This window comes from Megascapheus bottae, chromosome 16 (assembly GCF_031878675.1).
Source record: "Megascapheus bottae isolate mThoBot1 chromosome 16, mThoBot2.hap1, whole genome shotgun sequence".
NCBI classification, from domain to species: domain Eukaryota; kingdom Metazoa; phylum Chordata; class Mammalia; order Rodentia; family Geomyidae; genus Megascapheus; species Megascapheus bottae.
This window is the reverse complement of record NC_143524.1, coordinates 4,415,540-4,429,675: the sequence shown is the minus strand read 5'-3', so window position 1 is coordinate 4,429,675 and position 14,136 is coordinate 4,415,540. Positions and strand designations below refer to the sequence as shown.

The 14,136-nt window shown below is 50.4% G+C and overlaps 1 protein-coding gene across 1 annotated transcript in view; it reads right to left on the bottom strand.

Annotated features, from left to right (window-relative positions):
* Sptbn2 (spectrin beta, non-erythrocytic 2) overlaps positions 1–14,136 on the bottom strand; it is a 33,490-nt gene that overhangs the window by 19,069 nt on the left and 285 nt on the right. The window contains exons 2-11 of the mRNA XM_090347291.1: positions 9,457–9,608; positions 8,918–9,091; positions 7,839–7,930; positions 7,662–7,742; positions 7,284–7,399; positions 4,429–4,541; positions 4,103–4,290; positions 1,920–2,037; positions 1,257–1,415; positions 870–1,172 (exon numbers count right to left, since the gene is read on the bottom strand). Of these exons, the coding sequence (XP_090203417.1) occupies positions 870–1,172; positions 1,257–1,415; positions 1,920–2,037; positions 4,103–4,290; positions 4,429–4,541; positions 7,284–7,399; positions 7,662–7,742; positions 7,839–7,930; positions 8,918–9,091; positions 9,457–9,608 (1,496 nt within the window). The remainder of the gene's footprint in view (positions 1–869; positions 1,173–1,256; positions 1,416–1,919; positions 2,038–4,102; positions 4,291–4,428; positions 4,542–7,283; positions 7,400–7,661; positions 7,743–7,838; positions 7,931–8,917; positions 9,092–9,456; positions 9,609–14,136) is intronic.

The window sequence follows — 14,136 nt, the reverse complement described above, 5'->3', positions numbered from 1 at the left end:
TAGAATTTTTGCTCATCTTCTCAGCCATGCAGTCCCAGGCACCTCCTGTGGTCACGGATCTGTCCTGGCACCCTTCACTGTGTCTCCCAGACCGGCCCTCACATCCCCCTCTTGCCTAGTAGACTGCAGCTGCCCCAGACTTCTCTGAGTGCACCCACTCTGGCTGTCCACAGACCTCTGCACATGGTGCCCAAGCTACTTTTCAAAATTTAAGACAGAATCCCATCTCTCCCTTCCCTAAAACCTCCGGAGCACCTCAAATGCTCTGTGTTAGGGACAAAAAAAAATCCCCAACTCTTTGCGTAGGCATATAACATGGTAAGTTAACTGACTGCTTCCTGTACCCATGCCAGGCTTGAGATAGATCTTAAAGGCTGTGCATGTCAGGTAAGTACTCTACCACTGGGCTACAGCTCCAGTCCCAGCTTTTAGTTTATCTATTTGTTTTTTTTATTAGCTTGCACTAGTTATACAGGGGGATTTTGCAGCTACATTTCTACACATGTTTACAATGTATTCCAACCAATCTCATCCCCTCTATCACGTTTTTCTCTGGTAGGCTCTTGCTATGTAGCCTAGGCTGGCTTTGAACTCATCATCATCCAGCCTCAACCTCCCAAGTGTCGGGGATTACAGGCCTGGGCCACCACAACTGCCTCTGCTCCCTCCTTTCTCTCTTCCCCCAGCCTCACTTGGTGACAGTCCTTCTCACCTCACACCACTTAAGTCTAGTTGGCCGCAAGCCCCATGCTTTGTCTATTAGGACTGGGGCATTCTCCCACTACACGGCCATGTGCTCTGCTCTACAGAGCTAGGCTAGGTGGTGGAGTTAAGGCACTGTGGCTGCCCCACCAGGCAAGGCCAATTACCTTCATCTCCGCCATCCAGTCCATGAGGTAGAGCAGGTCCTGAAACACCTTCTGCAGCTCCAGGTTGAGGAGAAGCCGCTCCCGCCGGGCGGCCACCATCTGCCGCAGGAAGTCCCAGAGCCTGGCCACGTTGTGCTGCCGAGCAGAGATGCGCTTGATGTCGTGATAGCGCTCAGCTGCCAGCTCTGCGGCCACCGCGTCCACTGCCTGCACCCGGCCGCTGTAGGCCACAATGTCCGTCTCGATGGCTTCATGTTTCCGCACCGCTGCCTCCACAGCCGCCAGCTCCAGCCCAAAGTTATCCTGTGGCAGAGGCAGGAGGGGAGGTAATGGACACTATTTCAGCTCCTCTCCACCCTCCAGGTGATTTCTTCCCCTGCATCCTACCTGGGACACAAGGCGCTGGTTCTCGCTGAGCCAGGTCTCCCGCATGGCGGCCTTGCGGTCGAAGCGCGCGGCCAGCTGCTCCAGCTTCTCCTGGCGGATCAGTTCTGTGCGCAGGGCCAGCTCACGCTCGTGCTCAGCCTTCTCCAGCCTCTCCCAGGCCTGTGCAGACAAGATGAGCAGACAGGGTCAGGGCAGGGAGGGTCAGCAGAGCTGAGGTCCAGGTAGGTCCCCTGGGGGCTCAGTCCATGAGGCTTTCACTGTGTACAAGTACAGGAACGGAAGGGACCAGGTATGGCCTACAGTCACGTAAGACATATGTTTGCCTCTGGACAAGGGCCAAGATGGCAGTGGTAGGACTATGGGGGATTCTTATCTTATTATAATGCTCATAACGCTGCTTGTGGGAAAGATGCAAACAGAGCTGGGGCCACATGCAGCACGATTTCTCAGGTGACCCTGCATGAGAGATGAGCGGAAAGGGAAAGGAGCGGCCACAAAAAGATGACACCAGAGTCACGACAGGGGTGGGTGAGGTGGGATGGGGAATCTAGTTACAGCAGTGGGGGTTTTTTTTGGGGGGGGAGGGTCAGGGCATGTATGAAAGGTGTCCAGGCCAAGGACTCGAGGGCTGTCATCTGTGAGACAGCAGGGCGGCTCACAGACCTTGTTGATGTCGGAGATGAGCCGGCCCTCTCGGGGGGTGTAGACTTTCTGGTTGTTGGCCCGCAGTTTGCTCTGTATGGTGAAGAGCAGCACCTCCAAGTTCCCCTTCTCGGTGAACCTGAGGTGGACAGGGGCAAGTCAGCACTGAAGCCAGAGCCACAGCCGGAAGTTGACTTGACACAAAACCAATATACAGTCTTTTCAGGTAAGCTAGAAAATACTGGCACATCCAAAGAACAGCATTTCAAAGCAATCAAAAGTTGCATAGATAGACACAATGACTACAGTAGCCCTTTTGTACATGTTGTTTTCTGCTGGGGTCTCAGTATAGCCACTTCTAACACATCAAAAACTTACTTGCTGTGAGTTGGGCTATAGCTCATTCTCTGATGATCTTCCAGTTTCTGGTTGAGAAAACTGAGTCGCAGGGAGGTTACACAAGTTTCTCAATACTCACACCCGCTAAGAGGTAAAATGAGGATTCGAACTCTGGAAGTTTGAGCCTTGGCACTAAGCATTTCTCTGTGGCCCACAAAGAACTCTTTGAGCCTGTTTCTTCAACTATTTTTTCATATAACTATTTATGTCCATAAACCCATTTCTTTGATACTATTTTCTGTAGTGACTCAGGACTTATTTTTCTTTCACAAAGCTTATGTTGATGAACTTTCTGGAAGCTACATCTTTGTTGAATGTCTAGGCAAAGGGCACAGCTCAAAGCATTTCCCCACACTACATGAGAATAATTGTCTTCTAGATTAATAGTCAGTTTTGGCACTGACATATAACTTCAAAAGAACTCATTGATCTGGGGAAAAAATAAAGGAAGCCAGGCACTGGAGGCTTATATCTGTAATCCTAGCTGCTCAGGATACTGAGATCTGAAAGCAAGGCTCCAAGCCAGCCCAGGCAGGAAGTCCATGACAGTCTTATCTAATCAACCACCAGAAAACCAGAAGTGGAGTTGAGACTCAAAATGGTTCAGGGACAGTGCCTAGGCCATGAGTTCAAATCCTACAGCTGACAGAAGGAGAAGGAGGAGGAAAAGAAGAAGGACTAGAAGAAGTAAAAGTAGAAGAGGTAAAAGAAGAAAGAAAGGAAAAAATTAAGAGAGAAAGAAAGACAGACAGACAGACACAAGCCAGGAACTGGTAGCTCATATCTGTAATCCTAGCTACTCAGGAGGCTAAGATCTGAGAATTGAGGAACAAAACCAGCCTGGGCAGACAAATCCAGGGGACTTATCTACAATTAACCATCAAAAAAGCCAGAAGCTGGGCAGGGTGGCTCATACCTGTAATCCTAACTACTCAGGAAGCTGAGATCTGAGGATCAAGGTTCAAAGCCAGTCCCGGCACAAAAGGACCTGAGACTCTTATCTCTAATTAACCTCTAGAAAACAGGAAATGGGGCTTGGCTCAAGGGCAATGCCTAGGCAGTTCAAGCCCCATGACCTGCAAAAAAAGCCATAAATAGAAGTGTGGCTCAAGAGGTAGAGCACTATCCCTAAGCAAAAAATCGAGTAATAATTGAGATGCCCTAGGGCCGTGAGTTTGGCCTAGTGGCCTAGTGTAGAGTGCTTGCCTACAATGCATGAAGACCCAGGTTCAATTCCTCAGTACCACATACATAGAAAAGCTGGAAGTGGTGCTGTGGCTCAAGTGGCCTTGAGGTAAAAGCCCAAGAACAGTGCTCAAGCCCTGAGTCCAAGCCCCACCTTAGAACAAAAGAAAACAAAAAACAACAAAAAGCCCTGGCATGTGCTGTCCAGAACTGCAAACAGCAAGTCCACAGGCAAAATCAGTTATATTTGCTAAAATAAATAAATGATAAAAACCTCTGCAGCACTCATGTTAGCAGCCATCTCCCTGAGGCTGGCTGTGCTCTGCCGGCTCCCACAGGAGGACTGGTGTGACGACACGGGGACCTATGGAGGGCATACCCTTGCCACCATGTCCACAGTATACTTTTTAAAATGGCTTCAGTCATTTAAAATGTGTTTTGGAACAACTATGCTGTTTGGATGTTTGCAGCACTCAATTGAGCTGGGTAAATGCACCTCTGATATATTTATGTACTGCCAAATAGCCCTCCCCAAAAGGCCGCCCTAATTTCAGCTTCCTCTTATGTGAGCACAGCTCAGGCAGGCATGTCCCAGCAGGGTGGAACCCAGGGGCACCTACTTGGGTGGCTTCTCCACGGTGCGGTAGGAATTGAAGGACTGAAGCTGGTTCTGGACCCCACTGAGAGAGTTGGCCAGCTGCCGGTCATTGAGGGTCACGATGGTTTGCTCAATCCACTGCAGCAGTTCTGAGGCCAGGGACTCATACTTCTCCACTAGGCGTTCTGCCTCCATGGCATGGTCCAGCACCTATAGGGCAGGAGACAGGAGAATGGCGGTCTGCATGGTCCTGCAAAGCCACCGTGGCTTCTACTTGACAGGAGTGAGGCCTGGGCCAGGCCCCCTCCACCTTTCCATCTACTGCTTGGGGGAAGATGGGGGGGTTACCTTGCCAATTCTTTTGCCTTCTACAGCCAAGGCCTTCATCTTGGAGAAGTAGTGGTAGTAGGTAGCCACATATGTAATGATGGATTTCTCATCTGGTTGGTCCACATTCACATCTGAGGAAAAGGACCCCTCAGGTCAGGCAGATAACAGAAGCCTGCATCCCAGCCGTAGACCCCAACCCCCACTCACTTCCTGCGTACCCAGGATCCCAGTCCTCTGATATCTTTCTGGCCCTCTTCAGAGCCAGGTCACATCTCAACCATTTCTACTAAAAGGGCCTAAACCAAGCTCCCCCTTTTGTTTTTCTTTCTCGCAGACATGGGAAGGGCCTCCTAAGCTGAGATCAAAACCTGAAAGCCCAGGAGGCGTTGGCTGAGCATGCTCAGTGAACACTCTTGTCTGGAAAGGGGAGGGGAGGGAGCAGCAAAAAGCAAGCAAATCAACAGTGTGTCTGGAGAGGGGCCACAGACTTAGAGGTACCTAAGTTGACAGCTTCAGGGACAGTGGGACTGCAGGTACAAACTAAGCCTCCTGACCCCAGATGTAGCAGAGTAGGAAGGGAGGCCAGCTCTCAACATCATCATGGGGATGTTTCCAGCCTTGATCCCAAAGCTCAGCCATGGTCCATCCGAGCAGGTAAGTATCCTTCAAGCCCAAACAGCTTCTATGGCTTGGAATACCTAGGTTTTCTGAACTGGACCAGATTTGATCCTACCAGAAGTAGTACAAGACTGGAAGCCCCTCCACACTTCCGAAAACATTCCCATAGACATCCAAAGTCATTCACACAGCTACTGAAATCATCACATAAGTCACACACAGAACACTGGTTTTACTTCACACTTTACATCATAGCCAGGCTTCTTAAATGCTGGTTTAGGAATGTACTCACACTATTTGTGTCATTTTGGACACAGGAGATAGAGTTACAGTGGGTGGCCTGGGAAAGGAGGAAGTGATTGAGATCCACACCTGACAGCAAGGTGTGAGCTCTCCTTTCCTTTACTGGCTAAACCCAGACTGTTCTGCTCTGTGGAGGCGAAGAGGATCTGGGCTCTGGAGCGAGACTTGCTGAACACAAATCTCAGTTCTGCCAACTGTGTGACCTTGGGCAAATCAATTGACCTTCATAAGCCCTACCTTCTCTTCCATAAACTGAGGAAAATAATAGTACCGATTTCAAAAAGGTTTGTAAGGACTCAATTAAACATGTCAAACGCTGTGCAGTGGTAGGTAGAGTAAGGGCCTGGAGACTGACTAAAGACAAATTCCTAGGTCTCACAGTTATGTAGCTTTCCTTAAGAACCCTAGTATTTTAGAAGAAAGATCCTCGAAGATCACATAAACACATCCTCTTATTTTATTTTATTTATTTATTTATTTATTTTGCTGCCAGTCCTGGGCTTGAGCTCAGGAACTAAGCATTGTCCTTGGGTCTTCTCAAGGCTAGAGCTCTACCACTTGAGCCTCAGCACCACTTCTGGCTTTTTTTTTTCTATGTATGTGGTACCGAGGAAGCGAACCTGGGTCTTTGTGCATGCTAGACAAAGCACTTTACCACTAGGTCAAACTCCCAGCCCACATCCTCTTATTTTAAACTTGAGGAAACTGAGGCATAGAGCGGTCAAGAGACTGGCTCTAAGTCACAAAGCTGCAATGGGATGGGGTCAGGATAGACCCTAGAGCCATCTTCCCATAGACTTTTTTTCTTCCTTTTTTCTTTTTTTAATTTGAGTTTAGATTCAGCCTCTTGCTTACTAGGCAGGTGCTATATCCCTTGAGCCACACCTTGGGATCTCACTTTTTGCCTGAGCCTGTTCCTGGACTGTTTCTGCTTTTGCCCTAGTTGAGAAGACAGGTGAGTGTCATCACACTCAACTATTGGTTGAGAAGGAGAACTTTCTACCCAGGCTGCCCTTGAACCATGATCCACCCAATCTCAACCTCCCAAGTAGCTAAGATCACAGGTATGAACCACTATTTCTGGCTCTAGTCTCCCCCTACCACCCCTGCCCTCTCCTTGGTCTCATTATGTAGTCCAGGCCTGCTTTGAACTTGCAATCTTTCTGCTTATACCTGAGTAATATTACAATCAGGAGCCATCATACCCACCTAAAAATTCGTATTTTTAAATTTTTATATATATATATATATTTTTGCCAGTCCTGGGCTTGGGCTCAGGACCTGAGCATTGTCCTTGGGCTTTCTCAAGGTTCTACCACTTGAGCCACAGAACCACTTCTGGCTTTTCTATGTATGTGGTACTGAGGAATCTAACCTGGGTCTTCATGCATGCTAGGCAAGCACTACCACTAGGCCAAACTCCCAGCCCCCAAATTCGTATTTTTTAAACTAGGCACTGGCGGCTCAGCATTATAATCCTTGCTACTCAGGAGGCTGAGAGATGAGAATTGGGATTCAAAACTATCCTATGCAGGAAAATCCATGAGACTATTATCTTCAATTAACTAGCAAAAAGCTACAAATGAAAGTATAGCTCAAGTGGTAGAGTGCCAACCATGAGAGGAAAAAGCCAAGTCGGAGCAAGTGGTCCTAAGTTTAAGTGAAAGAACAAAAATATATAAATAAGAATGTAACTGTAACCCCTCTATACATTACTCCAACAGTAAAATAAAATTAAAAATAAATAAATAATTCTGTCTTTAAAGTATACTTCAGTGAGTTTTGTTACATTCACAGCCATCACTACTATTTATCTCCAAAACATTTTCATCCCCCAGCCCAAACCCTTATAACTATAGGCAACTGTTCTCCATCTGTCCTTCTCCCAGCTCCTGGCAGCCCCGATCTGCCTTCTGTCTACCCAATACCTGCTTTGCAGAGCTCTGGCCTACCTTCAGGATCCAGCAGCTTTGTTAGGCCTAGTTCCTTTTCAGCCAGGTTGAAAGCATTTTGCAGATTGTAGTGGGCATTGCACTTCTTCAGGGACTCAAAATCCAACAAATCTGGCCTGGAGAGGAGAAGCCAGGAGGTACCGAAAGCTCTTAAGATCCAAAAGAAGTACAAATATAAACCCACTCCCACCTTTGTCCCTGTCTCCAACTCAATGTTTTCCAGAAGGGCCGCCCCAAGCCCTCCCCATTGCCCCCATCCCTAGCTTCCCATCACAAGGCCTCTATGTAGCAGTGTCCCACATTCCTTACAGCCCTTCTCCTGGCTTCCACATGCGCGCACAGCCCTGGGCCCCACATGTTCAATCATGGTCTTCTCACCGGTGTTTGTGCACGATGGCGTTGAAGGCCAGTCCATCTCTCCAGCTGGTGGTGAAGTTGTGCACGTTGACATTGGGATATCTATAACAGAGACCAGAAGAAATGGAGTGGGGTTGAGCCCCAGTCTGTGATGCCCTGTCCTTCATGTACTGTGCAGCTTAGGTATGGCCTCCTCACCCTGCCGTCTTCATCTGGCACCACAGCAGCAGGGCGTCCTTGGCTGACTTCTTCTCCTTGTTGTCTTCTGTTTCCACACTGATGTCTTGGATCTAAGAAAGGAAGCAAAGGAGTGTCCCTCACTCCCTGGACAGGGGCTCTTAGTGTTATCAGAGACACTCAAAGAGAGATGGAATGAAAGCACTCTTCAGATCAGACAGAGTCTGGGCTCCCTTCAACCCAGACTCATAACACGAATCATTGGGTCCAAGGAATTTGAGGTGGGACGGCAGCGTGGCAATGCCTGAGAATAAAGGGAGCTGGTTCTTCCAGGTGGGGAATGCAGGTGGCTGAGTGAACATTTTCTGCATGGCTTTCAGAGGTGAGGCACAAGGAACTCTGCTTTGGACTGAAAGGGACAGAGAGGTCAAGCAAGGAGGACAGGGTTCCATCAGGAAACAGGTGAGATGGCATTGGGAACCAGAAGCATGACAGAGGGGTGACCAGACCTCTCCAATAGTCCTAAAACTCTATGCAACTAAGGACCAGTTTATAAAACTTCCAGTTCCTTGTGGACAGAGCTGGGGTCCTTAACACACAAGACTGGCATCCAGAACACATCACAGGGAACTTGCCACAGGAAATCTGCCAACACCAAACGGGTCTCTGCCCTGTGGTGCGAGGCCGCCTTTACTTCAATGGGTCTGTGAATGCTGTCACTCTGGAGAACTGTTCTAGAATGTGAGAAATGTGGATGCTCTTTTTTTTTTTCTTTCTGCCAATCCTGGGACTTGAACTCAGGATCTGGGCACTATCCCTGAGCTTCTCTTGCTTAAGGCCCACTACTTTTACCACTTGAGCCACAGCTAAACTTCCAGCTTCTTTGGGGGTAGTTTACTAGCGATATAAGTCTCACAGACTTGCCTGATTGGGCTGGCTTCAAACTGCAATTCTTACATTTCAGCCTCCTAAGTAACTAGGATTAGAGGTGTGGGAACCCCTGGTGCCAGGCTTCTATTTTTCTATTTATCTATCATAGGCCAGCAAGAACTGTGGCCCCAAACCAATATGTAGCCCACACCCTGGGTAACATGGTGTACCTGGAATCGAAGGATGATGGTCCAGACCAGCCCAAGAGTCAGACGGTGGTTCCCGTCCACGATGTCGTGGGAACCCATGTTTTCCAGGTGCACCTTCTGCTCCTTCAGAAACTGCAAGGCCTTGTCCACATTCTCTAGGCAGTGGATTCGCATGCGGCCCTTGGTGGGTTTTGGCTGTTGGAGGGCAGGAGGAGTTCAGTGACCTGGACCTGTGCATTTCCTTCTTCCCCGGATTTCCCAGTGCTCTCCTTCAGGAACAGGGGGACAGCCCCAGGACCAGGCTAAAGGTCAGAGAGCCCAAGCTGAGGTTACAGATGAGGCTCAGCCAGCTTAAGATTCCCAAGGGAATTAATGGCACCCAGAGCGGGTGGGAAATGTTTTCAATGGGGCCACTGTTCCTGTCTCTGCAAAGCAGGGCGCCCATGTAATCCACACAGCAAAGACTCTCCGAATGAGACCATCCTCTGGGCAGAAGGGCTGCTGTGTTCTGCCCCTCCTGTGACTTGTCCCCTCTCAGTCCCTCCCTGACAAGTACTCACCAGTGTCTCTCCTGAGAGCACCTCCAGGAGCCTCAGGAGGTTGCGCCCGTCCCGCAGGTCGCTGTACAGGTCTCCCACTCGGCAGGTCACCCGGGCCAGGTGCGAGTTCACCCACTTGGTGAAGGTTTTCTTCTGCACTGCTTCTCGCTCATCTGTGACAGCAGCAAGAGGTCATTTCTGTCCTTCAAGCACAGTGTGCCTGCTTCTAAAACCAGTTGTCAGGGTAAGGGTGTGGGGAGAGGGCCTGACAAAGCAGAGGAAGTGATGTCTGAGGAGATGAGAAGAAGGAAGATGGCCAAGAGGAAAACCCATAAAAGCTGGGAATGGTGGCTTGGAAATGAACTTGAAAACAAAGAACAAGAAAGGAAAGAGAGGAAATAAATGTTGAGAAGACAAGATGGAAGAGACAGTACAGAGAGGGACTAGCTAGGCCTGGGCTCTACGATGTAACAAGTGGTGAAACCCTGGGTAAGTTTTCATCTGTTAGAGGCTCAATTTTCCCATCTGTTGCATGGGCATATTCCTTTCACTTCAGTAACCATGCATATTGATTCAATGAGATAATAGTAGGAGACACCAAGTTGATGAAGTCCTGGGATAGAGACAGACTCCCTTCCTCTCAGCTGTGGCTGATAGGAGGCACGGGCTGAAAACAGGGCAGTGGCCTTCCAGGTGGTCAACCGGCGGATCTGACCGAGTGAAATGCCAACCTCAAACACAAAAAGGCGGAGAGGTAAGGTACACAGGAGGATTCTCGAGAGGGTTGTATGGAAATTCCACCCATGCTCATTGCAGTGGGAAGGAAGAGGCTCAGGCATGGGAAGCTGCTCAAAAGGCCAGTGTGACCTGACCCAAGGTGAACACTGGGGTGAGGACCGAGGCCCAGCAGCCTGGGTGTGAAGAGTTACTTTTGACTCCATCTCAGCCACAGCATCTCAGAAACTGAAAAGACTCCTCCCTTAATCTCACGTTCCTGTGCACCTCACCCATGAAACAGCAACGCGCCCAAGTCTGCTCCTGTCTACCTCTCCTCCAGCCCGTGCCTGTGCCAGACCTGGGGTCCTACCGGCTCTGTAGGCTACATCGTAGTACCAGTGACACCCAGGGGTCTCTGGGCATCTTTTCAAGGTCCCCGGGCCCTGCCCAGGCTGGGGACCACGAGGGAGTCCCAGACATTTCTGGGTGGAGGGGGAAGGCAGTCTGGCCTGGTATTAGACCTGGGGTGAGGCCATGTTGGCAAACAGGTAGAAAGAAAGTGGAAAGAGTAGTAGCTAGAAAATGGGCAAAAGCAAGCATAGAATGTAATGTCGCCAGTCAATCACAACATCCTAGACACACATGCCCTGAAACACAATGACTTTCAGAACCGCCGGAATATCTGTGCCAGGATGAACACCCTGTTTGGACGACTTCCCAGACCCTGTACTCCAGTCCTCTCCTTCGACACTTCCCTAATTTCTACACACGTCCAGGTCACACACATCTGACTCCTACCTCAAGCCCAGGGAAACACAAATAAGCTCTAAGCTCAGGTCTCTGGCCCACTCCTTCTCTCCTTCCCTAACTGGTGGGCCTGGCCTGAGCCAGGGGTGGGCTGTCTGGGGAGGGAGGAGAGACCAGTGGCTGACATGGTCGTACTGCCTGCTACATCTTCATCACCTTTGTACCCAGCAGGCTGCCTCAAGGTCACACTTCCCTTCTCACACTATCTGCCAAGTGCTTTCCAGTGCATCCAAACTTTTCCTGGGTCTGTCCACATCCCTGGACTTTCTGATCACTTGACATGATTCCTCCTAAGTCTCATGACATTGTCCCCCAAATCTAGGGAAGTGCTTGGCTCCAGCTTCTGAGTCTAGGCAGCTCCTCAGGCCCTGGTCCCCCCTCCAGCTCACCAGGGTTCCCCTTTGCCCAGGGGAACTCACCTTGAAGCTGTTTGAAGCGCCCCTCCAACACACTGGCGTACTGAGCAGGGTTGATGAAGGCAGCTGGAGAGAGCAGGAGCCCCCCAGGGTTCTGGGATCCTTCCACAGCCTCATAGTAAAACTCCTCAGCCCCATTCAGGCCGTTCCCATGTACCCTGCCCACTCCGTTCTCACTCATGGTGCCTGCTGCCTCCTACACAGCTCTTGGCCCAGAGTCCATGCTCCCCTGCGCAGTACAGGGCTAGGTGGTGAGCGTCTGTCTCCTGAGTCTGTGTTGGAGGTCCCCAGAGGCTGTGATGGAGTAGAGGAATTCAAGGATGCCGGGGGGTTTCAAGCAGGAGAAACACAGTTAAGGGATTTCCAGCTCCAGAGACCAAGTGAGCAGGCACACCTGGCCGCAGGAAGGCAGAGGCAGCTCCAGACAAACAGGTTGGACAGTGTCGGGGGAGGGGCAGGAGGCGGAGCCAGGCTGGGGCCGGGCCAGGCCCTGCAGGGGCGGAGGAGGGAGCTGCCAGGGCCAGGAGACTTGTCAGTTCCACCACAGGTTGCCTAAGACTGGAGAAGACCTGCCAGAGGGGGCCCCTCAAAGCACATTCCTACTTCCGGAAGGTCTGCTGACAGACGTGGAGGCTGTACTCCCAGTGACTCCAGCAGCCCCTGTCTAGGACTCATAGGCTTTGATCTCAGCCCAAAGAGCTAAGAAAGAAACAAGGAGATCCTAGGAGAATGGAAGCCAAGTGCTGTGCTTGCGTTTCTGTTTGTCATCTCCTCTAGGGAAGAAAGTATCCTCTCCGCTGGTATCTGTTATCTGAGTGCCAGCCCCTTCCCTACCCACCAGGACCTTCTCAGCCAGCTTCCCTGCTCTGCCCCACTGCCAGGCACAAACAATAGCTTCCTTTCTGCCTTTTCCCCTGGCTTTTGTTGCTGGTAGCCTCCACATACCCCCTCCTCAGTTTCATTCATCTAGTGTTTGCTTGGCACCTCCTGACACAAGGGAAAGCCCAGGTGGAGCTCTGCTTTGTGAGACCCAGCTTGAAGGTTGATACACAGACGTGAGCACTGTGTGGCATGTGTGTACAGTGACGATCCTGGTGACCTGGGTCAGTGTGCACACTTAGGACAATGTCGGGTAGCACACGTCAAATGCACAGATATGATATCAATACTGGTACTGCTTATGACCACATCCTGTCCTGGGTATCACGACAGACACCCCAGAGTCCAAAGCTGGGGTACCAGGTAGATATTTTCCAAACACATCACTGACATTCTCCATCCCTCCTGTCTGTGTCCTCTCTGAGCTTTAGTCTAGAAAGATCGGAATATTCACCAACCAATCTCAAGAACCCATCTGAACCAGGCACCAGTGGCTTACACCTATAATCCTAGCTACTCAGGAGGCTGAGATTCGGGATCAAAGTCCATGAGACCCTTATATCTCCAATTAACCATCAAAAAGCCAGAAGAGGGGGCCAGGAATGGTGGCTCACACCTGTAATCCTAGCTACTTGGAAGGCTGAGATCTGAGGATTGCGGTTCAAAGCCAGCCTGGGTACTAAAGACTAGAGACTCTGATCTCCAATTAATCACTAAAAAATGGGAAGTGTGGCTAAGTCTCAAAGGATAGGGTAGTAGCTTTGAGCTGAAGAGCTCAGGCCCAGAATTCAGGCCCCATGACCCACAAAAAAAAAAAAAAAAAGCCAGAAGAGGAGCTGTGGCTTAAGTGGTTAAGTGGCAGACTGCTAGCCCTGAGCAAAGAAAGCTCAAGGACAACATCTAAGCCTTGAGTTCAAGCCCCAGCACACACAAACACATGCACACACATGCACACACACACAGCTACCATTGTCCCAGACTGGGTGCTGGGCTGGCTAAGAAGAATTTCCTAGGGAGTTTTTTTAAACGCTGGGTTCTGGACCATATGTCTAGAGATTCTAATTCACTGTGCCCAGAGAGGCACTTGGGAAGCTATTTTTATAAAAACTGTCTCTGGGTAAAAGATGCCACCAAATGTGGGAACCTGGGCTACCTCCAGTCTCTTACTGTGGGTGCCACTCCACTGGAAGCACCACCTCCCAATGGGAGGAGTCATGACCTCTTACACTGAGCTGGTTGGGCAATCGGCAGGTCAGTAGTGATGACAAGGGTGGGATGGAGGCAGCAAGTCAGACAGGGTGGGTGGCCCAGGGGTGTGGGGGTGATTCAGCCCCTTGCCAGCAGCCACTGGTGGTGTCAGGTGGCAACCCTACTCTCGTAGCCATGACAACCCCTCCCACTGAACACAGGGAGGCTCGTCAGACGGGTTTGTTAGTGCCTAGAAGGGGAGAGCCCTGGCTGCAGGGAAGGGCAGGGGCCAAGGTGGGTGGGGAGTAAACCCTGGAGAATGGGTGGCTCTGGACTACAGTGGGGCAGCAGGCAGAGGGATGGATCCACCTTCAGGGAATAGGTAGATACAATAATGAGAGTAACAGACGGCAGGTGGAGCAGAACAGGTGTGGGAACGGACAGTGGAAATCAAGGAAGACACCAGGGGAGGAAAGGTGAGACAGGGATGGGTGAGAAAGAAGCTACAGCGAGAGTAAGCATAAAGAGGCGAAGGGACTTGACTCAGGGCCCAGGTCAGGAAGGGAAGTGATTCAGCCAGCTGGGTGAGTCCAGGGGTCAGCTGGCATCCTAGGCTTTGGGGGAGGGAGGCTGGGAAATGCCTGGCATTGTGTGAAGTTTGGATTGGGGACCAAAGGGCTTGACAGGGTGCTCA